Source organism: Gracilinanus agilis, chromosome 4 (assembly GCF_016433145.1).
Source record: "Gracilinanus agilis isolate LMUSP501 chromosome 4, AgileGrace, whole genome shotgun sequence".
Taxonomy (NCBI): Eukaryota; Metazoa; Chordata; class Mammalia; order Didelphimorphia; family Didelphidae; genus Gracilinanus; species Gracilinanus agilis.
Genome location: NC_058133.1, coordinates 501,912,302 through 501,939,107, shown reverse-complemented (window position 1 = coordinate 501,939,107; position 26,806 = coordinate 501,912,302). Strand labels below are relative to the sequence as shown.

Below are 26,806 nucleotides of genomic sequence, written 5' to 3'. Positions count from 1 at the left end.
CCTCTCCCTCTCTCCACCTCTCTCCTTCCCTCCATCTCTCCCCTTCTCTCTCTCTCTCCCTCCCTCCATCTCTCTCCCTCCCTCCATCTCTCTCTCCTTTTTTCTCCTCTCTGCCTCTGCCTCACGCTCTCCTGACTCCTCTTTCCTTCCTCCTTTCTCTCTGTCTTCTCCCTGTCTCCCCTAGACCTGCCAGTAATCTTTTCTAAACTACTTGTGGACCGTCTCCCTCCTGAAGCGAGCTCTGCGTAAGGCCCTACGATAGCCTCTATCGCCGGCCACTTCCCCTCTGCTCGCCCCATGCCCTGAACTCTTAATGAGCCAGCCTGGCCCTGGGCATGCAGGAGGCGGCCCTCGTGTTGGGGCCTGGCCAGGAGCTGTGTTCGTGACTGGGTAGAGCCCAGCTGGCACTAAGTGGGCAGGGCCCATGCCCTGCTTCCCATAGGAAAACAGTGGGGTGATTTTTCCCCCTCTGGCTGCAGCCCCGTCTAGGCCGCCTCAATAGGGAAGAGGATGGGAGAAGGAGGGGTGCCCGAGAGAAAGCCGTCCTTCCTGTGTGTGGCTGCTGATAATTGGCCCTCCGGAACCAGCCTGGTACAGAAGGGCTGGGTCAGGAAGCGGTGTACAATACTGCCCTTTCAGGGGAAACACTGCATGGTCTCAGTGCCTCCATGACTCCAGGAAAACCCTGGGAACAGCAAGTCCCATGGGGGCTGTTCCCTCACCCCAATTCCTTCAGAGGCGGGAATACCAGCTGGGGGACCACCAGCATCCCTCCTCTCGCGGGCTGGCCCAGGGCGACCTCACAACTAAGCTTTCCCCTTGGTTTGGGAGGCAGCCCTGGGGCCTAAAGGGGACCCATGGAAGTCTGCCACCAGAAACCCTAATTCTGGCCCTAGCCAGGGGGATCCAGCCCTCTCTGCTCCACAGAGGAGGAGGAGGAGGAGGAGGGCCCAAGATACCAAGCGTTCATAGCGTTGGCACCGACTCCTAAATGCTCTTCCAAAGCTCAAGAAATGAAGCATCTTGGTGGGTTGGGAGAGTCAGGAAACCTTCATTGGCCCGCAGAAAGCCTAAAATAAAGCTAAAAAGCATCCAATTGCGTTCTGGAGGGCTCTGGGGAAGCAGCCTCTCTCCATTCAGCAAAGCTGGCCACCGGTGAGCCTCTGGGTTGGTACAGGCTTTCTGGAGACGTCCGGCAGGGCACAGGAGAGACACAGACAGATCGTCTCCTTTGACCCGGCTAGAAATCTCTCCTGAGAACATTACTTAAGGGGGAGGGCGACTTGTCTGTACAAAAACATCCACAGTGGCTTTATTGGCAAGAACAAAACAAAAACAAGAATCAGCTACTGAAAGCAGCTTTCAGGTCTAGTGACTGGGGAATGGCTAAAGAAATAGATCATTGTGTGTTCAGAATAGAGAGTGAGCCTGTTTGTGGCTCTTTAAGATTTGTAAAACTATTTTAAAAATTAAAAAACACTTTAAAGCATTTTACAGTTATTATCTCATGTGATCCTCACAACCACCCTGGGAGGCAGATGCTATTATTCTCCCCATTTTACAGATGCGCCACATGAGGCCACATATAGTTCTTGGGAAGTCAGCAGCATTTACTAAGCATCCGTTATGTGCTTGGTGCTGACATATAAGCGCTTCATTTTTTTTCTCCCCTAAAATCCTTACCTTCTGTCCCAGGAACAACTCTCTGAATCAGAGGGGTAAGGGCTAGGCAGTTGGGGTTAAGGGACTTGCCCAGGGTCACACAGCTGGGAATTTGAACTCGGGTCCTCCAGACTCCAGGCGTGGCCCTCTGTCCACGGTGCCACCTAGCTGCCCTATAATAAATGCTTATTGACCTGACGACTTAAGTGACTTGCCCAGGGTCACCCAGCTAGGAAGCGTCTGAGGCCAGGTGAGAGTTCGTGTCTTCCCAACTCCCAAGTCTAGCCCTCTGCGCAGCCTCCCTAGCTAGAGCTCAGTTTACAAAAGGGGAACCACACATTGTAAATCATCGCCTGAAAACTGTTCGGTCTTCCAGGAAATCAAAGCAATTCAAATCCAAACAAGTCCGAGGTACCAACTTATGCCAGTCAAATTGGCACAAAGAATTCCGAGTAGCTCAACGTGTGGTTGGCAGGGCCCCAGGGCCCCTGTTACATCACTAGTGAACTGGCGTGATCTGTTTCGGAGGATGGTTAGCCAATACACGCCTCGCCCCGGAGGGACGGGAAGGGGCCGTGATTTCCTTAGCAAAGGGAGCTCTTGGATGAGGCAACTCCCTCTGCTTCTGCCTGTCAGACCACTGCCTCCTTGGGCACTAGGAGGGTAAGTGACTTCCCCAGGGTCACACAGCCAGACTGTGTCAGAGGCAAGACCTTGAGCTCTCCATACAGATAACGGTGATCAAACTGGCCACACCCATTGATTGACCCAGTGGAGTCATTTCTGGGAGTTCACTGTGTCATTTGGTATTGAGAAAGGAAAAAAATGTCTCTCTGTCCCAAAGTAAAGTGACAGCGATAAGCCGGAGTCTGGGGCGGTGGGGTGGCTGGGGAAAGCCTGCGGCTCATTGATGGAACCCAGACAGAAAGGTGGGAAGGCTGAGAAACAAACGCTGGACCAAACCACCGCCGTGTCTGTTCGCCGTGAGCTCTGCCCATAGAAAGGAAGCTCGAGCAAACCTCTTGGGACTCAGTTTCCCCGTCTGTAGAGGGAGGATGTCAGCCAGGATGCCTCTAGACCAGGACATGACGTGGTGTGGAGGAAATCAGATGGAGGCTACGAGGAAGTTATTCGTGTATTAAAACATACTTTTATCGCCAGTAGTTCCGCCGTCTGGGACTTTCTGTTTTTGCCGGGTTTTACAAAGCAAATGTGAATGAATGAATACGGCGGACCCACGGGGCTGCCCTGGGTTAGTCGAGGAGGCTTCCTGGAAGCCACGGGCTTCCTTAGTCAGAGAGAAGGGACAGCAGGGCCCAATGGACTCGGGTCCTGTTGGTCATAAACGAGCAGCTTCCAGCCTGCTTGGGAGAGACGGGAGGGGGGAGCAGCTCTGCCTCCCGCCCTTCCTGCCTCTTCCTCCTTCTGCCCCCAAAGAAATAATGTTTCCCTCAAGAATGAAAAGCTTCTCTTTGTGGCCGTTTTTAATTGCCGTGTTGTTGTGCCGAGTGAATGAGTGGCAGCCCAGGGGCAGCAGCTGAGTAGAACAAGAGCCAGGCAGTAAATCCCTCCTGGGTGCCAGAGCCAGCTGGCCTGGGAGCCAGGCCCACTCCTCTGCGGCGCCCAGCCTGGGCCTGACAAGGGGCCGGGAGTCAGGGAAGTGGGGAGTCGGAAGCCGAAGAGACGGCCTGGGAGCTGGGCATCGTCTGGGGCCGTCCGAGCCGCATTCATCTCATGCTCTTCTCCGCTGTTTGTTTTTCAGACGGTCAGCATCAATAAAGCCATTAATACCCAGGAAGTGGCCGTGAAGGAGAAACACGCCAGGAATATCCTTTTGGACGGTGCTCCGAGGGTGGGCGGGACGATGCAGGGGGTCTGCTTGGGGGCAGCTTTGGCCTGAAGATCTCCTGCCTGGCTTGGGGGGCTCGGAGGGGGAGCGCCTCCCCTGATTGGGTCTAGTTTCTGCAGGGCTCCAAGGGATCCGTATCTGAGGCAGGAGAGGCCTCATGATTAATGGATGAGAGAAGGCTAGATCTAGAAAGGAACCTTAGAGATGATCAGTCTGACGCCCAGCCCCAGTTTACAAATGGTCCTGTGCATCCTCCTGCCATTTGTCTTCCCGCTCTGTTCTGGATGTCGTTTAAGGAACGTTCCATTGAGTTATTTAGGGCCCAGAAGAAATGCTCAGCCACATTTCAAGGGCCCTCGTGTGAGCTCTCCAGCCCTGCCTTTGTCCTTAGCTTTGGCCATGCCGGCTACCCACTTGGCGCAGCCAGTAGCTTGTGGGAATATGGCGAAAGTAGGCTCTATTGAAGGTCTCTGCCTTGTAGAAGAAGGAGGAAGAAGGGCCAGGGGATGCTTCAGGCTAGGAAGGTGGGATCTCCCATCATTCAGAATGGCTAATGGCAGTTTGTTTGGGGAACTCGGGTCTCCTTAAGGGAGCCTTGGGAAGTACATCCCCCAGAAAGGGGGAATGGCAAGACCTGCTCCCAGAGGGAAGCCAGGGAGCCAGGCTTGAGTGGGGCCATGTAGAGGCTCCACTGACCCCCTACCGCACCCCCATCAGGGTGGCAGAGGTCCAGGGAGTGCCTGCCAGCAAGGTGGATGGCATCCCTGGCAGAGAGAAGCCAGGTAGCATTCAAGAGAGAATTTTGGACCTGTAGCCCTGAAGATTCACACTCAGTGTAAACAAAAGGAGCGTGCCAGGGAGGCTGAGACTCTTTGTTGGGGCCACGATCAACACGAAGCATGGAACTGAGCCACTGGGACTCAGACAATTCTCACCTTTTGTAATGTCGCTGTTGCTGTTCTGAGGCCATCCAGGCCCCACCAGGAAGGAATGCAATAGCTCAGGTCCAATGGGCCATAGTCCCTGGTTCAGACCTTCCTGAACTGCACTGATTGAGAAAAAGGCTTCCTGGACTTAGCCAGGAAAAAACCACACCATCTCTGAGCCGTTGGAGCAGCCAAAGCTGTCTAGTCCAACCTGTACCTCCATGAGACCCCTCTAGAGCCACCGCCCCCAAGTACTTTCCAGGTTCCATTTGAGACCTTTGGTGGAGGAGAACCTTCAACCATCCAAGGTGGCCATGCTATGTTAGAGAGTTTTCCTTACAATGGTGTAAGACACTAAAGGTGTCTCTGTAACTCACTGAGTTCTCAGGCCAAGCAGAGCCAATTTATTTTTTTAATTTTTAAAATTTATTTATTTAATTGATTAATTTAGAATATTTTTCCATGGTTACATGATTCATATTCTTTACCTTCCTCCCACTCCCACCCCCATAGCCAACAAGTAATTCCACTGGGTTTTACATGTGTCATTGATCAAGACCTATTTCCATATTATTGATATTTGCACTGGGGAGATCATTTAGAGTCCACATCCCCAATCATATCCCCATCAACCCATGTGATCAAGCAGCTGTGTTTCTCCTCCCACAGTTCTTTCTCTGGATGTGGATATATTCTTTCTCATAAGTCTCTCAGGATTGTCCCGGATCATTGCATTGCAAGCAGAGCCAACTTAATTCATCATCCACATGACTTTCAAATACTTAGATGGTTGGGGCAACTAGGTGGCTCAGTGGATTGAGAAAGGGAGGTCCTCAGTTCATATCTAGCCTCAAGACACTTCCTAACTATGTGACCCTGGGCAAGTCACTTAACCCCCATTGCCTAGCCCTTACCGCTCTTCTGCCTTGGAAACAGCACACAGTATTGATTCTAAGTGAGAAGGTGAGGGGTTAAAAAAATAAGTAAATACTTAGATGGACCTGGGACCTCACTGCCGTGGTCATTCTCTCCAAGATGCAGATCTCAACCCATCTATTCCTATCCAGCTCATGAGACTTGACCATGTCCTCCCATCATTTCATCATGGGAGTTAGGGGTCCACCCACTAAACTAGAGGCTTTCTCATATTCTCATGTCATCAGTCTATCCCATGGGCTTCCCGTCAGTTATCCCTGAGGTATGTGACATGAGCAAACCCTTCGTTCTCCTGTGCCAGCCATGCAAGACCTCTGCCTTCCCTCCTCCCTCTTCCTTTATGGATCTGCTGTCACAGAAGGTTCTTCCTCTCCTGGACCAAGCCCTGAGGATCCTTATTCCCAGGCCCAATTGGAACAGCCCATTCTATTTCACTCCGTTCCTTTGGTGGCTTGTATACCACCTCAGAGTGATAACTAGCATTGCTATGATACGTTCAGCTTTGCGAAGTGCTTTACAAATATGGTCTCATTTGATTGTCACGATAACCCTGAGACGTAGGTGATACACTGCATCCTATCCGCTCCCACCATGCCTCTCTCCACTGCCCTCTGCACAACGGTCATTTTCAGTTCTCCAGCCACGACACACAGTCATATAACAGACTTTGAATTTACTCAAGACGGTCTGGTCCACTCCACTCCTACTGGTTTCTGGGCCTTGGAACATGTCCATTTGTTGTGGAGACAGACAGACAGACAGAGACACAGAGAGAGATGATACTGAAAGCTGATAGAAATAGATGGCAAATGGATAGATATACTGATGGAGAAGAACCTTTTTGGTACTATGGACTCCTTTAGCAATCCTTTCAAGCCTATGGATCCCTTATCAGAATAATACTTCTAAATACATAAAATAAAATACATAAGATTAAAAAGGAAACTAATTGTATTGAAATAGTTAGAGGGACAGCCAAATAGTTCAGTGGATAGGAGGTCCAGGGAGATGGAAGTATGACCTTGGCCAAGTCATATGTAGCCCCAATTGCCTGGACCTTACCATTCTTCTTGGTCTTGGAACCAATACTTAGTGTCAGTTCTAAGACGAATGATAAGATTTTTAAAAAGAAATTGTTATCACAATTTTTTCTAAAAAAAAAAAAAGTTCCCAAGCTATTCTTAGAGGCAGTCGCCTGTAATCCCTGCTCCTGGGGAAGCTGAGATTAGTGGCAGCCTATGGGGAGTGCTTCGCCGCCTTGGGCCAGAGCGCCTCCATGACGTTGGCAAATTCTCATGGAAGTGGACATCTCTGTTGCCCTTTCCTCCTGGCTAGCCAAAAACCAGGTCCGGAAGAGCTGTTCCCCTCACCATTCCTTCTGCCTATTTGAAGAATCAAATGATTCTGAAATCCAGTCAAGAACTTGGTTAACTGCTCCATAACATCCCAGCCCAGGCCCTGCCCTTGTCTGCTCCTAAAGCAGCCTTTCCTCTTTGGAGTCAGCTTTCTCTGGCTTGTACCAAGCCCTGGAAACAAGGGGTCCAAGTGACTTGGTCTGGGTGAGCCCTACTATAGCAGAAGACCACAGGGGAGCAGCAACAAGGCTAGTCCAACAAACTAGGAGTCTGCATGCTTCAGTGAACCCTCCTGGGCTGTAGAGGGGCAAGGACATTGGTTTTGGAACCAGAAGACCTGACTGTGAATACCAACTGGGCTAATTTCTTCCTAAATAACCTTGAGCAAATTGCTTGATCTTGTGTCTGTTGGCCCTGGTTTCCTTATCTCTAAAAGGAAAAGCCTTTTATTTTTTATATATTATATTTTTTTTAGATTTTAGATTTTTTAATTAAATTTATATTAGGTTATACTATTTCTTTTTTATTCTAGATAAGTTTTATCAATATTTTCTTTCTTATATCATCATAGTTGTCACCATAGTTATCTCAAGTTATCCGTCCCCCCTCACAAGGAGCCAAAGTCCCTACAACTGATCAATATTTTGAAAAAGTCTGAAAATATGTACACTGTGTAACACCTGTGAACCTCCTACTTCCATAGAGGGATGGGTTGGGGCTGTCCTCTCCTATCTCTTCATTTGAATCTTGTTTGAGCTTTCATTGTATTGCATTTTCTTTTGATTTTTTAGTGTGCAGTTATTTGCATTCACATGTTATGTGTTTGTAGGTGCTGTATATATAATTTTCTTAGCTCTCCTTACTTCACTCTACATCAGTTCATAGAAGTTCTTCTGTATTTTTCTATTCATCTTGTAAATTTCTAAGTTATTGTCTTATCTTATTTCTTGTCTTATTTCTAAGTTAGTGATGCTGTGATCTCTCCTCATCCAAACATTTAAATACTTTTGACTATGTGGCTCAAAGAATATTGCCTAGACCTGATCCTTGCTTTCTTAAGAGGTCATGGTTTAGAGCAGACACACCAAGTGGGTGGCACGAGGTCAGAATGAACGTGTATTTATTTGTAGGATCAGGGAAACAGACAAAAACTTGCAGGAAGGAAGTAGGCGGAGGCGCCCCAAGAGTGCCATGAACAGACCAGACAGGAGAACTTGTCTGCTCTGCTTAAATGGGTGTAGGAAGGCTCTATGGAAGATGCAGGACAGCAGGAGCCATTTGGCTGATAAGAAGGCAGGACCTCCTGGGCACACATGGCTGCCTGGACACGGCTGGAAAACAGAAATTGAAGAGAGTACAGAAAAGGCCTCCCGCGGACGAGGCATTTAGAGTGTAAGAAGTGACCGTGGGAGCCGGTGCCCTAATGGGAGGTTGTCCAAAAGTCTCCCCAAACCTCCAGGTGCCAAGACCCGCTCCCTGCCTGTGCCGAGGACTCCTGCTCGTATTTTCCTTAATGTCCCCCTCACCATGCATCCTGGGAACCCACCACGAGAAAGGCGCGCAGACCTTTTGGTCAGTTGTGAACCGTCTGCCTCTCTCCAGCAATGCCGTGCTCTGCTGGAAGTTCTGCCACGTGTTTCACAAACTCCTCCGGGATGGGCACCCCAATGTGAGTCACTCGGGTCTGGGCGTAGGGCTAGGAGGGTGGAGAACCCCGGAAAGAGGGGCAGCAGCGCCCCAGGATAACGAGCCTGGCCATCAGACCTTTCCCCGTCCCTGTTGCCTACTTGATCTTAACTGTGGATGGCCCATTTGTCCCCTCTGGAGGGTGCCAGATGCCCTCTTGTCCACTTCTGTATGCAGACATTCCTTCCTCTTCCTCCCAAAACGCTTAGAGTGTAAGAAGTGACAGTGGGAGCCGGGTGGCCTAACGGGGAGCCGCCCTCTTCCCTGGACAGAGCCATCTCTCTTCTTCTCCCCAGGTCCTGAAAGACTCCCTGAGATACAAAAATGAATTAAGCGACATGAGCAGGATGTGGGTGAGTTCAGAGGCGGCCTTTGGCACTGGTGGCTTCTTTTTTGACATTTTTTTTTCAGTTAACAAGTATTTATTTTCTCTTCTTCCCATCTCCTGTCTTCCCCACTGGAAAAAAAGGGAGAGAGGAGAAGGGAACGCAATTCTTGTAATAAAGAACAAAACAAATTCTCATATTGGCTGCGGACAGAAATTTATCTCTTTCTGCCTCTTGGCTACAGGGCTCTTCTCTTAGATTTGGAGTCGGGATAGCTGGGCTCCTTAGAAGGGTGGTGAGAGAGGCAGGAGACGGTGCCACATGAGCATCAGTAAAGGAATTGGGCCAGTTCAGCCTGGGAAAGACACGATGGCTGTATTAAAATGTGCCGGGCTCGCCTGTGGATGGGGATTAAATGGGCCCTTCCAGAGGCAGGCCTGGGAATCGTGGGTGGGACTCCCCGAGAGGCCCATTGGGGCTCAGGGTGAGGACACCTTCCTCACCACAGAAGGACCTCCTGCCAGAGGCTGTGGGTTCCAGCTCATCCCTGGGGGCATTAAAGCAAAGGCCGGATAAACACTCAGGGTTCTTGGAGTGGGGATTCCTATCCGGGCACACGTTGGGCTGGGTGGCCTCTGAGGCCCTTCTGAGCATCTGGGGGATGGTGGCCTTGGCCTTAAGCCTGTCATTTTCCCTCTCAACTGAGAGTGACCCTGCGTATGTGTCTTTGTCGGTGCATCTGTGTACATAGAAAGAAATTTGTGTGTATTATGTATGGAGAAAGAAAGGGATAGAGGGAGAGAGACAGAAAGAGAAAGTTTGAAGGGGTTGATGTAACTTAATTTACTTTTTTCCTATGAAGAAGCATTCATTTTCTTTCCCACCTCCCTCTCAAAGGGAAAGAAAGAAAAACAAAACCCTTATAACTAATAAACTGAGTGAAGAAAAACATATTCCTTCATTGGCCATATTATTTTTTTTAAACCCTTAATTTCTATCTTAGAATCAATAATGTGTATGGATTCCAAGGCAAAAGAGAGGTAAGGGCTAGGCAATGGGGGTTAAGTGACTTGCCCAGGGTCACACAGCTAGGAAGTGTCAGAGGCCAGATTTGAACTCCCATCTCTAAGCCTGACTATCCACTGAGCCACCTAGCTGCCCCCTTGTTATCATTTTTAAGACAAAAGTAGAACAAGGGCTGGGCAATGAGGGCTAAGTGACTTGCCCGGGGTCACTCAGCTATGAAGTGTCTATAGTCAAATTTGAACTCAGGACCTCCCATCTCTAGGTCTGGCTCTCCATCCATTGAGCCTCCCAGCTGCCCCCTAGCCAAATCTTTTCATCCATAAAATGAGGGTTATGAAGAAAGTGATTTCCAGTGTCCCTTCTACTAAATCCCATGATGCTTGTCATTCCCCTTTCCTTTCCCTGGTAGCCAAAGGTAGAAGAAAATCAACTCATTTCCAACTCCTAAGTTGGGGGAACTCCCTTCTCCCATAAGAAGGTAGAGAAATGAAGGCCTCCACCAAATGGTGGCACCCACACCCAAGAGGTCTGGACCCTAGTCCTGTGTTGACTTGTAGATGGGTTCGGATTAGGGGGAGCAGTGTGTCTGAACACCTCCAGCATCCTAACCAGAGGCTCCCTGGAAGCTTCCTCAAGGCTTGGACCCCGTCCCAACTCCCCCCTGGCCACAGATGCCTTGTATATACCTGCCATGGGGGCGGCTGGGCAGGTCTACCACTGATGATCCTAGCTGTGTGGTCCTGAGCAAGTCCCTTCCCCTCCATGGGCTTCAGCTTCCTCATCTATAAAATGAAGGGGTTGGATGAGAAGGCTTCTGAGGTCCTCCTCACGAGGACCCTCTCCTCTCTCAGATGGACTCCCCCTTGTGTCACTAGCTAACTAGGAGCTCTTTCCTCCTGGCTCTCACCTCATTCCTCTCCTTCCTCTGGCAGGGTCACCTGAGTGAGGGCTATGGACAGCTTTGCAGTATCTACCTCAGATTACTGAGAACCAAGATGGAGTACCACACCAAGGTGAGCCTCGCCTTCTCGCCCAGCGTCCCGCAGAATTGCCTGCTGTCCAGACCAGGCTTTTCGAGAAGCGAGTGAGCTGGCGGTTCCCTGGGCTTCTCTCCTGGGCGGCAAATCTCTACAACCGCTTTGTGACTCAAAAAGAATTCCCAGGAGGAATTGGGATGGAAGAGTCCAGGCTGGCAAACCATTTTTCTCATCTAGCCATGTCACCCTCCCCTTCTGAACTCGGGCATCTTAGCCTTAGAGCATTCAAAGCCCTCCCTGATCTGGCCACCCCTCTCTTTGTACTGTCCCAGTCCTCCTAGTGATGCCTGGCTCCTCTACGTGACATCCCATCTCTAGCCTTGGCACAGAGCGGCCCCTCAAGCTTGAAAAGTGCTCCCTTCTCACCTCGGGCTCAGGGAATCTCATGCCCCTTTGAGACACAATTCAGGCGCCCTTATCTTCCAGGATGGTGCTAAAGAAGCAGCCGATTGAGGCACAGCAATAGGCTTCGTGCCCGACACCTTGAGCCTTGGAACATAGACTCCATCTCTCCTACATTTGGGCATGATGGGCTGGCTGTTCCCCAATGCTTATGGAAGCAGATCATGACACTGGCCATGATTGCTCAAATTTTGTGGGGGAATGTCAGCCAAAGCTACCTTTGCAGATATCTTACCTTCCTGTTGGCCTTGGAACAGAGTTGAGTGTGCCAGGCACACTATTACATTATTGGTGGAATTGTGAATCAGCTTGATCTTTTGGAGAGAGCATTCTGGCTAAATACCGTAATTCAACACTAATTGTATCCTTTCACCCACTGATCCCACTTTCATTCAGGCAAGTAGAGCCTAAAGATAGAGTTAAAAAAGATCCTTTGTATAAAAACATTCATAGCAGGTTCATAATACAAAAAACAAAAAATCTAGAATATCTTTAATGGTTAGGGAATGGCTACCCAATATAGGCTGTCCAAAAGTATAGATTATAATTTGTACCAAGGGAAGAAAACAGACAAAGTCACAGAGACAGAGAGTAGTACAGCAGCCTCCCTACAATTCTGCAGCACAGTCAGAAAAGGACCAAGGTTAGGAGGAAACCCAGAGGCAAGAAGTGATTGCCAGTTGCTCAGTTACTTATCAAAGATGGTTTGTATTACACAGCTATTAAGGAAAAGAAACCGTTTCCTTTGTTTTTCTTAAGATCATTATGAAGGGGCCGCTAGTTAGCTCAGTGGACAGAGAGCCAGACCTGGAAAAAGGAGCTGAAAATAAAGTTGACTCCCACAGTCAGGAAAGGTTAACCCAGAAGGCAGGAGAATGCCGGCATGGACTCTGAATTTGCAGTGGACAATAATACTAGCTTTTGCTAGCATTTATGGAGTCCTCAGAGGTTTACAAATATTATCTCATTTAATCTTCGCAACAACCCTGAGAGAGGATACTTCAATTATCCCCATTTTGCAAATGAAAAAACCAAGACAGACAGGTGAAGTGGCTTGCCCTGGGTCATACAACTAGGAAGGAAGGAAGGAAGGAAGGAAGGAAGGAAGGAAGGAAGGAAGGAAGGAAGGAAGGAAGGAAGGAAGGAAGGAAGGAAAGGAGAGAAGGAAGGAGAGAGGAGAGAAGGAAAAGAAAAAATTTTGGATATTCTCCTTGGTGAATGTGTCCAAAGGAAGCATCTCCCTATGAGGGTACTCTCATGAGGACCCAGCCCCATTCTACAGAGCCCTAAAAAGAGAGGGAAGGCTTCATGATGGAACCCAGGGGACTGAACCACTCCACCACACTTGCCCCCATTGACTGAGCTGAGCCCCCTACTCAGGAAAAGATGCTGAGCTGATTCTCGGCTCTGACTTCCTCCCTTCCAGAACCCCCGATTTCCAGGCAACCTCCAGATGAGCGACCGGCAGCTGGACGAGGCAGGAGAAAGCGATGTCAACAACTTGTAAGTGGTTCTCCCTCCCTCGCTGAGCTGGAGTGAGAAAAAGGCTCTTTTAGCTGCTGTCTCCTCCTGATACCAGCTGGCCATGTGCTTGGGTGCCTGCTCTGCCTAGGATCCTGATGGAAAGAGAGAGGGTGGGAAGGGATATGGCTTTTTGACTGACCCTTACAGATGAACAATTGCCAGTGGGGTCCCACTCTCTGGGCTGCCTGGCCACACAGGCAGGGGCTTCCTGGGCATCCCCCTTCACCCAGAACTGCCATCCGCCATCTTCCTCTGCCACCCTTTCCTGCTCATTCTTTGATCTCTTCACCCTCAGCATGGCCCTTGCCCTTTTTATTCAGATCTCATTGCAAGGTGTGGGAGGGCAGCTGCCTCTGTTGTGAGGGGACAGGCAGACGCAGAGAATGGGAGTGAGGGGGAGGCAAAAAGAGTGCTTCCTGGGGCCACGAGCTCCAACCCATCCACTCTTTTCTCTCTGGTCCAGTTTCCAGCTGACAGTAGAGATGTTTGACTATTTGGAGTGTGAGCTGAACCTCTTCCAAACTGGTGAGTCTCCTTCATGACTTCTGTTCAACCCCAGGGTGGGTTGCCCGGCTCCTAGGCCTGTGCCCTGCCTACACCAGTTCTGCTGGCCAATAAAACTTCAGAGGAAGAGCAGCCATACCTGTTGTCTCTTCTCTTTGAAACCCCGAGGCAGAAATGGGCTACAGCCTTGGCCAATTCCCAAAGCCCAGGGAATGATGCCTTGATGCCAGGATACCTTGAGAGCCCTATCTGAGCAGAGGGACCAGCTTCACCCTGTTTTTCTCCAAAAAGTATCTGGCCTACGTTCCCAGGATCTACTCTAATAACATTTGTATGGCCTTGTATGGCCACCACCAGGCCAGGCAACCCCCATGGCACAGCCCTTTGCAACACTGTGGACAACAACAAGTATATCCCTCCTTCCAGATCTGCTTTCTGTGTTATCTCTTCTATGAGAATGTAAACTCCTTGAGGGCAGGAACAGCCTTGCTTGTATTTGAACCCCTGGTGGTTCGCCCACTGTGCAGCTGGTACATAATCTTTAATCAATGCTCTAAGAATCTACCAAGTGCTGGCATTCAGGTCACAGTCCACAAGCCAGACAACAAGCATCAGTTCATATCTCTAAAGAGTGCCGGGTGCTACGCTAAGCACAAAAGACAAAGGGAAGAAGAAATCCTGCCCTCCAGAAGCTGACAGTCTAACGTCGGTGCATGCAAAGTATGTACAGAGCTCAAGTCAATGAGCTAATACTTGTGAAGTGACTACTCTGTGTCAGGAACTGTGCCGGGCCTAGAAAGACCCAAACGAAACAGCTTCTGTCCTTATGAGGGAGGGCTGGGAAAACGGTGCTGTGGCTCCTTTGATGCCAGGCAGAAAGCTGCCAACGTCTCCTGGCATCCTCCAGTTAAATACTGTGGTAGCATTTCCTGGGCAGATTTGGGGGGCATGTCCTGAGTGGGTCAGGATGATTCTCTCACTTCTCAGCACTTCCCCATCTTGTCCAAGGAAGGAAGCAACAACTTCCTCGACATTTCTTCCCCTTCCCTTGAGGAATGGCAAAAGAAGGAAGAGCTTTCTAACAATCGGACCTCTTTCACAATGGGATGAGCCACTTCTCACAGCGTAGAGATCCCTGTCCTTGGTGACACTTGAGTAGATGCTGGATGGTCGCCTGCCGGGAGGTCTGCCAAGGTCCTCTTGGGTCCCTTACAATCTGCTCAGCCAACCAACAGGCATTTATTACATGCCTACTAAGTGTTGGGCACTGAGCTGGCACCAGAGGCTCAAAGATGAAAATGAAATAGCCTTTGCCCTCAAGGAGTTCTTGTCAAAAACTGGGAAGAGGAAGAACAGTATGCGCAAATATAAAGATACCAAAAATAAATAAAAGAGGGGGCAGCTGGGTAGCTCAGTGGATGGAGAACCAGGCCTCGAGACAGGAGGTCCTAAGTTCAAATCCAACCTCAGACACTTCCCAGCTGGGTGACCCTGGGCAAGTCACTTGACCCCCATTGCTTACCCTTACCACTCTTCTGCCTTGGAGCTGATACACAGTATTGACTCCCAAGACAGAAGGTAAGGGTTTTAAATAAATAAACAAATGAATGAATGAATGAATGAATGAATGAATGAATGAATGAATGAATGAATGAATGAATGAATGAATGAAAGAAAGAAAGAAAGAAAGATTATTGGGGGAGGGGAGGGGGAATCTGAGCAGAGGAAGGAATCAGGAGAGGCTCCCGATAGAAGATGGTACTTGAGCTGAGCTTCAAAGGAAACGAGAGATTCCCAAAGGCAGAGGGAGGGGACCAATCCAGGCATAAAATGCACTATATGTCCAGTAGCACACCCTGACCTCACACCTAGAAGGTGGTGAAATCTTCCTAAAACTTAGGCCTGTCATTTCAGTGTAAAAATGTGAGAAAAAAAAAAAAAACCAGACATCAGTCACCCAGAAGACAAATTAAAAAGAACTCCGTCGGCTCCACTTTATTTAGCAGAATCCTGTGACAATGTCAGAGAGGTTCCTTTGGAACAGAAGTACTAGTTCCTGTCCTGCTGGATCTCTCTCAGATCTGGGTCAGAGCATGGGGGCTCCCTGTGTGACAGAGCAGAGAGTGCACACATGAAAAAAACATGGCAGCCTTTGGGAAGGAATGGATGAAGCCTGGCATGCCATCATCTCCCCCGCTGGGATCTAGACTAATGGATCCCTTTAAATTCACTTATCTTTACAATTCCCAATTCATTTGCCAGGTCTAGAATTCCAAATCCATTTACATTTTGCTTTGGAATGTGTTTTTGTTTCTACATTGCATGTGGGTGTGTTTGATGTTCTGAGAATTTACTTCTGACCAAATAATGAATTTGAATAACTCAGGAAGAGCCCTGACACTCCTGCTGCTGAAGGAGAGGAGGCTGAGTAAGCCTTTAGCAGGCACTCCCTATGTGCCAGGCACTGTGCTAAGCACTGGATAAGCTGCTTTTTTAAAGATAGAAACCAGATAGAATCCGCTCCCTCCAAGAGTTTACATTCCAATAGAAGAGAACAACAGCCAGGGCTGGCGAGAGCGGGGAAGGGGCAGCGGGCTCCTGGGACAGTGGACAGTGAGATGGCCAGGGCGGGTGCCTGGAGGGGACGTACCGCTGAAGCGAGGTCTGGCACTCAGGACCAGTCAAGAGATAGCATGGGCTAGCTTGTAGGTACTTGGGTTAAGCCGTAGTGCGGGAGCTCTAAAGATAAATAGATTAACTTCGCTCCCCTGGGATCTGAATCCCAGGATCCCTGTCTGGATCTGAGTGTTCCAAGTATGGAAGTCTTAACTCTGAAGGGAGCTGATCCACGTAAAAGGAGTCCTTTAGAAGTGACAGACAAGATGGTGGTTCGGCCTGGATGGATAGCTGAATGGCAAATGGGATGCGAAGCTAAAACAGTCCTGTAAACTAGAGCCATCCAGGAGACAAAGGGGCTAAAAGGCCCTGCTTTGCATACACTAGAGTAATGGTTCCCAAACTTTTTTGGCCTACCACCCCCTTTCCAGAAAAAATATTACTTAGCCCCCTGGAAATTAATTTTTTTTTTCTTAAACCCTCACCTTCCATCTTGGAATCGATACTGTGTATTGGCTCCAAGGCAGAAGAGTGGTAAGGGTAGGCAATGGGGGTCAAAGGACTTGTCCAGGGTCACACAGCTGGGAAGTGTCTGAGGTCAGATTTGAACCCAGGACCTCCCGTCTCTAGGTCTGGCTCTCAATCCGCTGAGCTACCCAGCTGCCCCCGGAAATTATTTTTTTTTATTTTAATAGCAATTAATAGGAAAGATAAATGCACCTGTGGCCATCACCGCCTCCCTGGATCACCGCAGCGCCCACCAGGGGGCAGTGGCACCCACTTTGGGAATCACTGCACTAGACCAAGCAGATCTGCCGTCTTTGTCTAGACTGTCTTTTTTTTTTTTTTTTTTTTTTTGTCATATACATTCAGTATAGGCCACTTAAATGTTCCCATTTGAGAGGCCTTCTTTTCCTAGCTCCTGCTAGTCTCTTGGTAATGGTCAAAATCAATCCCAAAGTACAAAATAAAATGAGATATATACTATGCAGTTAAAAGAACCCCAACCTGACTTATTCAGTAAGCTAGTTATACTCCTGAATAGAAAAAAAGAGAAAAGGATAGATATTGACACAGAACACCACTATTTCTTACGGTAATTTAGCCATGGAATTCAAGTGAGAAGTCCACAGTGAGAAATCCAAACGAGCCTAGAAACCAACTTAGGGAGCAAATACTTAATCTCTTTGCCAAGTAGAACGATATAACAAGTGGTAGAAATGGGAAGATGCATGGCTAGGAAAGGCAAAGGAAAAAACAAAGTTTGAGAGTTGAAAACAAGTCCAAAATTTCGAGTGGAAGATGAGAACTAGAACGGGACGGATCTCTGAGCCTAGAGGTTGTAGCCATCATCGGATACTAACTGAGCACGTTTTTTATACTTGGTCTTAATTGCATTTCAGTGTTTTGTGATATTAGAAAATGTAGGCTCCCAGAAGGCAGGGACTATTATAGTTTTATGCCTGGAACTCGAGCCCCCGGCAGATGCCTGCTAACTAACTGACTAACAGTATGAAGAACCAGAGCAGGGAGGCAGGGGCTGACTCCAGACGTCCAGAGGCTCAGACGAAGGTCTTCTCGGTGGCTGTGTCTCCCCCAGCTGAGAGCAGGCGATATTCTCTGCCAACCTTCTCCACGTCCCTAAGAGGGAGGACTGTGGCTCTCTCCCTGTGTGGCTGTGGAGGAGACACAGACACGTCCCGTCTGCAGGAGCGGGGGTGCCCCATCAGGAAACCTGGGGTCCTGCCGGCTCACTGCCCCGCAGGGCCCCTTCCTCTGCTTTCTCTTCCTCCTCCCCGGCCCAGGAGATCACCTCATCCGTCCCCTTTCTCCTTCCTTCCTAGTGTTCAGTTCCTTGGATATGTCTCGCTCCGTGTCAGTGACGACGGCCGGTCAGTGCCGCCTGGCCCCCCTGATCCAGGTCATTCTGGACTGCAGCCACCTGTATGATTACACCGTCAAGCTACTCTTCAAACTCCACTCCTGTGAGTCTACTGTTTGGCGTCATCGTTCCTCCGTCTGGCTCAGCGTTGTCCAGAGGGAGGCCCAGAAACCTGGGGCTGTCGCTGGGGGGGGGGGGCTGTGTCCGGTACCCCCTCCCATTGCCTCCCTCTCAGGGGACCCCCTTGTTCCCTTCCTCCCCTGTTTCCTTTCACATTTATGTCTTCCATAACAAGCATCTCCAGAGGCCAGTCTAAGTCACCCCACTGGTGTAGCCCTGGTCACCTCTGGAGTAACTCAATCTACAGACCTTCAAGGGCTGAGCCAGTTAGGGGGACCCCACGGTCCAAGGAGGACTTGACGACTCCGGAGCCCCAGTAGGTCAGGAAGACCTTCTTTGCCGTGGAATTTTGCGCAGAACCCAAGTATCGAGGCAGCGAAACATTAGCATCACGGTGTCCCACGTCCTGTAGGGAGGGCCGTGACTTTCCCCTGGGAACGTTCTCCTCTCTTATCCTCCAGCCTTGCATGGTTGTCCAGACCCAAAAACACCTCCTGGGTGCATTGATCAACACATATTAAGGATTTAATTCAAAGTCTTGAGTTCCACTTTCAGTTCTACTTAAATGACTTCAAACAAGTCCTTTCACCAGGCCAGGCCAACAGCTCCTTTTCTGAAGAGGAGGATGTTGGGATGGATGGCTGTGAAAGGCCTCCATGCTGGGACGGCCTCCAAAGCAGGCCAGGCCTCAGAAGTCTCCTAAAGGGCAGGCAGGGCTCCCGCACGCCGTGTCCTTCGGGCTTCCTGCTGACTCAGCCCCCCGAGGAACACCGACACAGAGCCTGTCATCACTCCTCCTGCCCTGTCCTGGGCTCTTTAAGGAGCTGGCCAGGTCTCAGGGGTTTCCTGATGAAAGAAATGACCCTGGAAACCTTAGTCCAGCCCCTTTCCCGTGGCTTCCTCTCGTTCCTTCTCTCCGTCTTTCCTTTCCTCAGTCCTTTCTCTTCCTGGATCCTGCCCTTCAGAGGAGCTCATTTCTTCTTCTTCTTTTTTTTTATTTTTAAAACCCTTCCCTTCCATCTTAGAATCAGTACTGCAATGGGGGTGAAGTGACCGCTAGGAAGTGTCTGAGACCAGATTTGAACCCAGGACCTCCTATCTCTAGCCCTGGCTCTTAATCCACGGAGCCACCCAGCTGCCCACTCTCTGTTTTCTAAACTCTACTTTCTGTCTTAGTAACAACTCTGAGACAGAGAGGCAAGGGCTAGGCAAAAAGGGTTCAATCACTTGCCTCAGGGGTCACACAGCTAGGAAGTGTCTAAGGCCAGATTTGAACTCCCAGCTCCAGGCGTGGCGCTCTATCCACCTCACTCCCTTCGCTTATTTCTTTCTGATCTCTCTCAGGTCTTCCTGCGGACACCCTCCAGGGCCACCGGGACCGCTTCATGGAGCAGTTCAAGAAGTAAGTGACTTGGTGCTTAGGGCCTTCTCTGAAGCACTCACATCCTTCCTCCTGAAAGGCTCAAGAGAAACGAGTCCAGGGGTGGACAGGGTCTGCGTTGTGAGCCTGGGAAGGGAGATTTGTATTTTACGGGGGGAAAACCAGGGGGGGAAACTTGTGGAGAGCCACCTAGCAGTAAGCAACCGACATCACAGAAACAATCCTACCTTTTGACTCTACCATTCTGCTGCTGGAAAGGTCCTCCGAAAGGTTTCTTTCTCAAGTAAGAACAGGAAGGTCGGGTGTGGGATGTCAGGGTCCTAACAGAGGCAGTATGGCTTAGGAGAGAAAGCACCTGCTCCCAAGTCAGAGGAGCTGGATTCTAATCCCACCCCTGATACTTACTACCTGAGTAAGTCATTTGAACATTCCTTATCTGTTTCCCATCTAAAAATTAAGTGAAGGGGCAGCTGGGTAGCTCAGTGGATGGAGAGTCAGGCCTCGAGACGGGAGGTCCTAGGTTCAAATCTGGCTTCAGACACTTCCCAGCTGTGTGACCCTGGGCAAGTCACTTGACCCCCATTGCCCACCCTTACCACTCTTCCACCTAGGAGCCAATACACAGTATTGACTCCAAGATAGAAAGTAAGGATTTAAAATTTAAAAAAATTTTGTTTAATTAAGTGAATTGCCTTAGAGGGCGGGGGGGTGGGGGAGGAGGGGAGGGGGCCTGCTCCATCTCTAGATCCATAATCATACGGTTTCTTCAAAAATTTTCAAAGCACCTTTTTTTACAATTGCAAAAAAAGTAAAAGACACCCATAGAGCACTAATTATATAACTGTGGTACATTCATGTAATCAATCCACCGATTAACAAGTATCTTATTAGGCGCCTGCTAGGTGCCAGGCATCAGAGATACAACAACACAGACAAAACATCCACCCTCAGGGATCTTCGATTCTGCAATGTCTCCAAAGGCTGTAATGCAATTAGGATGGACAAATCTCCAAAGAAATCTGCGAACACCTTGATGAAATTATGGGGAGGAAAAAACAAAAACAGAAGAACAGAGCAAGAACTAACCCTGGCCCTGAAAGAGGAAACAGGAAGGAGAATAAGTGGAGAAAGGAACCTGCGGAAGACTCAGAAGGGACTAGAAAGTCAATGATGTTTGAGGCATTGAAAATGAACCCATTTAAATGTAAATAGCTATGAAAGCAAGTTTAGTTGGTTGAATTGTCATTTAATATTAAGTTTTTTTTTTAAACCCTTGTACTTCGGTATATTGTCTCATAGGTGGAAGAGTAGTAAGGGTGGGCAATGGGGGTCAAGTGACTTGCCCAGGGTCACACAGCTAGGAAGTGGCTGAGGCCAGGTTTGAACCCAGGACCTCCCGTCTCTAGGCCTGACTCTCACTCCACTGAGCTACCCAGCTGCCCCTAATATTAAGTTTTTAACTCATGTCTTCTTTTAAAAGTTGGAGGAAGTAGCCAAGATTAGTATTGGATCGCCCTAGAAGGGTGTCATAGAAGAGGTTGGATTTCGCACACTTAGGTGGCTTTGGGATAATTGAGCTCTTAAGAGATAGGTGGGTCGGCTTGGGGGGTAAGAGAGATCCTCCCATGGATAGGGCTGGCTAGGGGCAAGGCTCTTGGGACAAGGCGAAGCTGCTGAAGGAAGAACTAGAGCCAAAGGACCCTAATAAGGTGCTCAAAACAAGGGAGGGATGACTGAGGCATCAAAGGAAATCAGAAGAGATAACTAAGTGCTTTATTTCCGTAGTGATCACAGACGTCTTTGTGGAAGAGACCCACCACAGGCTCCAAGTCTGGTCTGGGCAGGAAGACCCTCTCCATAGGGGGAACAGAGCAACTCTTTTTAGAACCTTGAGGGAATTCTCAGGACAAGGACAGATACTTGTGAATCTTTAGTGAATCTTCAGGGCTGTTTATGACACCCACTGGATGTATTCATGATGAATCGCTGAGTCTCAGCCAGCTCCTCCAGAGCATTCAGAGAAAAGAAAAATATTGCGGGCAGCTGCGTGGTTCAGTAGATAGAGAGCCAGGCCTAGAGATGGGAGGTCCGGGTTCAAATTGAGCTCAGACACTTCCTAGTTATATATATAAAGTTATATATATAACGTTATATATATATAACCTCCCCCCTTTTTTTTCTGGCCTAGCCCTTACTGCTCTTCTGCTCTGAAACCAGTACACAACACTGGATCTAAGGCAGAAGGAAAGGACTTAAAAGAAAAAAGTCAAATATTAACAGATAGCAAACAAATGATCAGCATTTCCCCGAGCGAGCCTTTGGTCATTCTATCTGGACTTCCTTTCATTGCCCTCCGCAGTAATGTCACAGCAGCGAGAAGGGCCAAGAGTCCTGCCCTCACCCTCTGCATGCTCTCTCGGTGCCACAGATCTCCAGCTCCAAGAACAGAGCCAACAGAATTCTTGTCGACCCAGAGTTGGGTTTCTCTGGAAGTGAACAGAGGACAAGCTCAGGGTTAGGTCGACCTCCTGGTTTCCCTGTTCCATTTGAACAACCCTGTAAATAGCCCATTTAGCAGTCAGCCATTACTGACTTATTAAATCCTAAGAGGCCAACCCGAAGGCTCTCTTCCTTGAATGTTAAACACTAGGAGCTTATGAGAGTGGAAGAGTCCATTGCCCTTGGCTCCATTTCAAGGGGGAAGAAGCATTTAACTCCATCAAATTCTCCTGCTTCCCAATGAGTCTTTCCAAACGAGTGCCCCCCTGGATCTCTTCTTCTACCCCAGCATTTGGCTATTCACTGCCTTTTATCAAAGAGAAGGTAGCATGGAAGCAGGTTCGATTCTTTTGGAAACAAAAATAATGCATCCTAGAGATTCGGAAAGGCCAAAGAGCTTGATGATTAATTCATTAACGGGGCTGAACCAGAGAGGCTTCTGACCTCCAAATGAATAGGAGAATGGGACTTTCAAGACCTCTGTATTTACCAGTCGGAGAACCTGGGATCCTAGAACCCTCCTCTTTCCAAGGCATGAGTGTGGGAATATGGTTTTAGTGCTTCACGGGCCCTGGGGAGTTCCTAGGTGGGTTGTACTATCTCCCATCCCTCTAGGACTCTTCTACAATACATGAGTTTGGGTTCAAGATAAAAGGGGGGGAGTGGAAAGGAGAGATTTTGTCTCCCTCTCTCAGTATCCTGCCAGGATTAGGACCTCGATGAGGAGCGTGGATAGTGGCACGTGGGCGATCTGTACCACTCACTAGCGGAGGGAGACATAGAGTTGTCTTTCTTCACCTCCGTTGCACCATCCAACAAATTCTCACTTGTGGTCTCCACACAGGAAGTATTTCTTTAAAGCAGACGTATAGATTCTTCCAGGCCTCTTCCTGTCTTCAGCTGGTAGGATCTCAAGAAGTACAACCTTATTTGAAAATTCCTCTAGGCTAGACGTAATCAGATACCAAAAAGTCACATAAATTCCAAAGGTAAACGGAGGTAAACTTTGTATTATTGATCTGTTTGGGAATTCTTGGAGCTGCTGGAAACATACTTTGCTAGGGAAGCAGTTGTAGTAGCCCTTGCTCCCCTTGGTGGCATCATAATTGCATATAAATGACATAGAGAGATTCCCATTGACAGCACAACCCTTCAACATGGAGAGGGGGAAGAAGGAAGCAGCCTTTCTATCCGCTCACCGGGTGCCTTTTCCCTGCTAGGTTGAAAGATCTCTTCTACCGCTCCAGCAATCTGCAGTACTTCAAGCGACTCATCCAGATCCCTCAGCTTCCTGAGGTGAGGCTGCCACTGGCCGGCGGGCATGTGGAGTCCTGGGACTCTGCCCTCCTCGGGGCCCGATGGGATTTGATGGGAGGGTACTAGCCCGTGCCAAGGCTTCAGTCCAAGTCTTCTCTCTTCAGAACCCACCCAACTTCCTGCGGGCCTCAGCCTTGTCGGAACACATCAGCCCCGTGGTGGTCATCCCAGTAGAGGCTTCGTCCCCAGATAGCGAGCCTATCCTAGAAAAGGATGACCTCATGGAAATGGATGCCACTTCCCAGCAGGTGAGAACCTCCCCAATGGAAAACGAGGACTTTAGCAGGCTTTAAAGTCAAGAGAAGAGGACGAGACTCAAAGGAAGAAGAGATAAGGCAGTGGGGAACCGAGACCATCTTGGTGTTTTCTAACTCTGAACAGATATTATTGATACGTGTGTCTTAAGCAGATTCCATTACAATATTTGGGTACCAGAGAAGAATGCTTCTACTGTCTCCTCAGTGAAGTAAAATGCCAGCCTATGCCAGGCCTGGGAATTTGCCTGACCCTTCTGCGAAGAAGTCCTCCTACTCGAGGAATGACTTATGCCTGTGCCTGAGCCCCTCCATGCCCTCTGTTTGTGCCAGGCACGGGCTTTCCCTGTCCTTAATCCCATGTCTCTGTCCTCTCCTGACCGTTGCAGAATTTCTTCGACAACAAGTTTGACGATATCTTTGGCAGCTCGTTTAGCAGCGACCCTTTCAACTTCAACAATCAGAATGGCATGAGGAGCAGGGAAAAGAAGTAAGTCTCAGAGAACAACCCCTGCCTGGGTCAGAATGGGAGGGAGGGTGACATCGTCTGGCAGTCATCGGAAGGTGATCGACAGCCTTCTTCACTCATACTCAGTCGTCTCCCTGGTCCCATTACAAGGACCTGGAAGAGCCTCCAAAATGTTGGCTTTTGCAGCCTCCTTGAGTAAAATTGGAAAGCACTTTGGGCATCATCTAGTTCAGTCTCTTCATTTGACTGCTCAGGAAACTGAGGCCCAGAAGGGATTAGCCACTTTAGGCAAAGTCCCAGATACCTCATAAATGTAGCAGAATTGGCATCTAAATATGCGTCCTATGAATTGAGATCCATCGCCCTTTCTGTGATGCCTCCATGCTCACACACAGGAGAAGCAGGATCTGAACCCAGGTTTCTAACTCCAAATCAGGGGCTCCAACGTTTGCTCTCCAACCTGAAGGGGGTATCAAATGATGTTTCAAAGTTACGGACTGGGGGTAGCTGAGTAGCTCAGTGGATTGAGAGCCAGGCCTAAGATGGGAGGTCCTGGGTTCAAATTTGGCCTCAGACACTTCCCAGCTGGGTGACCCTGGACAAGTCACTTGACCCCCATTGCCTACCCTTACCACTCTTCTGCCTTGGAGCACAGTATTGACTCCAAGACAGAAGGTAAAGGTTTAAAAAAAAAAAAAAAGCTATGGACCACATTCTATGCCTAAAGTTTGGCACTAAAGATCTTTAGAACCTCCCCCCAATGTACCACTCATTTTATACTTCCTCCCATTAGATTAACCTCTTTTTTAAAATGAGGTATGCATGAAGATTCGTGCCCCATTTTAAAAAAGGTTAATCAGTGATGCAAGAGCAGTCTTGTTTTGTTTGCTGTTTCTAGGGATACCTTGATTGATCATCTGTATCAGGAGATCAACGGACTGAAGAAAGAGCTGGAGAATGTCAAGGCTGAGGTATGATCCTGGTCCTTTGGGATTCTTAATCCTGGGCCACTGCAATTTCTAATTTTGTGCTGGGAACCCTTGATCTTTGTTATAATCTAACACACTCTTCAGTAATTCAGATAACTTGTGTCTGTTGAAAACTCCAGAAATGATCTTGTCATTCCACCAATAGAGTGGTCTCTTGACCAGCATTTCTCCCAGTGAATCACTGAGCTTGCTCTTTGGGGGACGGTATTGCCTGTGGCAGCAATGGCCCTCTGGTAGGCCATGACTGAAAAGACCAGTGGAGGTCCTGCAGCTCTCCTGCCTCTGGGACTCTCCTTTGACTTAGCTGATAGCCATAGTTGCTACTTGGAGAGCCCAAGGCTTTGGGAGGCCCGCCTCACGACCGTAGAGCTGCCTTTCCTTCCCTATTCCTGATCTTGGCCATTAGCCCACTGTCTGATGACTGGCATCAGACCCAGCCTCCCCAGTGTTTCTCACACCGGTCCTGCTTCAGGCCTGGCTCCTTACCTCCCCAACTGTCAGAGGGTTAGCAGCTTGAGTTGCCCCAGAGCTCAGGAAGCAGTTCCTTGGGATGATTCGGGGTCTGTATATTTGATTAGCATTGGGATGATTCCTCCTGGAGGGCTTAGAATCCCTCCTTCTGGGGGGGGGCTGGACAGTAGAGAAGCAGGGGCACCATTCTCATTGCCTGAGCTCTTCTCCCAGAAACACCTGGCCGTCATGCAGCTGAAGGGCCGAATCAGTGAGCTGGAGGCAGAGCTAGCAGAACAGCAGCACCTACGGCAACAGGCTGTCGATGAAGGCGAATTTCTCCGGGCTGAGCTGGACGAGCTCAATAAGAAGCGAGAAGACACCGAGAAAGCCCAGCGGAGTCTCACGGAGATCGAAAGTGAGAGGCCAAGAGGGCAGGGTCAGAGAGGGATGCAAGAGGAGAGTCAGGCACGAAGGCTCTAGAGTCAGCCCATTGCAAAAGGCCTCTTGGCACCTCCGCTTCAGTCGGTGCTCATGGCAGATAGAAGATAGAGCAGAGAAGGGAAGGGAGAGAGTTCTGGGATGGATGAAAGATGAAATGACTCAAGAAACCTTTTGAGTATTTAGATTGATTAAGCAATGAAAGCCAATTGACCTACAAATCGGGACCAAGCCCCTTCCTCTTCTTGGGGCTGGACACCAAATAGAAGTGGAGATACACTTTTATACATCAAAAACAATTAATAGAATACACTTTTATATATGTATATATATATATATTAGAGATACACTTTTATACATCAAAAACAATTAATAGAATATACTTTTATATATGTATATATATAATAGAGATACACTTTTATACATCAAAAACAATTAATAGAATACACTTTTATATATGTATATATATATATATAATAGAGATACTCTTTTATACATCAAAAACAATTAATAGAGGGGCAGCTGGGTAGCTCAGTGGATTGAGAGTCAGGCCTAGAGATGGGAGGTCCTAGGTTCAAATCTGGCCTCAGACACTTCCCAGCTGTGTGACCCTGGGCAAGTCACTTGACCCCCATGGCCCACCCTTAGCACTCTTCCACCAAGGAGCCAATACACAGAAGTTAAGGGTTAAAAAAAAAAAGCAAAAAAAAAAACAATTAATAGAATATGTTTTATATATATAATAGAGATACACTTTTATACATCAAAAATAATTAATAGAATAATGCCAATTCATTAAAAGAAAACAATACACCATTAAGTAATCTGATTTCTAATTGGCTGAAAAATTAGGGGCTTTCTGGAGCATACAAATAAGTACAAGTCTGCAATCAGAAAAAGAGGTGTCCCATTCTCCCCAAGAACTGATTGACAAGTACAAGCTCAATTGCTTGAGATGTACTATTGGGAGAAAACTCCTCACATCCATCTTCGGTCTAGCCAGGTTTTCTGGCCCTTATTTAAGGGTCTCTAAATAGCAGGTGTAGGTGGTCCAGCTTCCCAGCCGTGCAAGAGTAGGTTCAAAAAATCGCAATATGGTCTTTTCCCCCCTGAGTTCCCACAATCGAATGAAGTTTCCTCACAAAACAGAATTTG

General features: G+C 48.6%; 1 protein-coding gene across 1 annotated transcript in view; it reads left to right on the top strand.

Annotated features, from left to right (window-relative positions):
* HIP1 (huntingtin interacting protein 1) overlaps positions 1-26,806 on the top strand; it is a 133,989-nt gene that overhangs the window by 81,626 nt on the left and 25,557 nt on the right. The window contains exons 2-14 of the mRNA XM_044673116.1: positions 3,425-3,488; positions 8,255-8,397; positions 8,711-8,767; positions 10,699-10,779; positions 12,632-12,708; positions 13,193-13,254; positions 17,694-17,834; positions 19,196-19,253; positions 22,952-23,027; positions 23,153-23,296; positions 23,692-23,792; positions 24,670-24,742; positions 25,445-25,628. Coding sequence (XP_044529051.1) covers positions 3,425-3,488; positions 8,255-8,397; positions 8,711-8,767; positions 10,699-10,779; positions 12,632-12,708; positions 13,193-13,254; positions 17,694-17,834; positions 19,196-19,253; positions 22,952-23,027; positions 23,153-23,296; positions 23,692-23,792; positions 24,670-24,742; positions 25,445-25,628 — 1,261 coding nt within the window. The remainder of the gene's footprint in view (positions 1-3,424; positions 3,489-8,254; positions 8,398-8,710; positions 8,768-10,698; positions 10,780-12,631; positions 12,709-13,192; positions 13,255-17,693; positions 17,835-19,195; positions 19,254-22,951; positions 23,028-23,152; positions 23,297-23,691; positions 23,793-24,669; positions 24,743-25,444; positions 25,629-26,806) is intronic.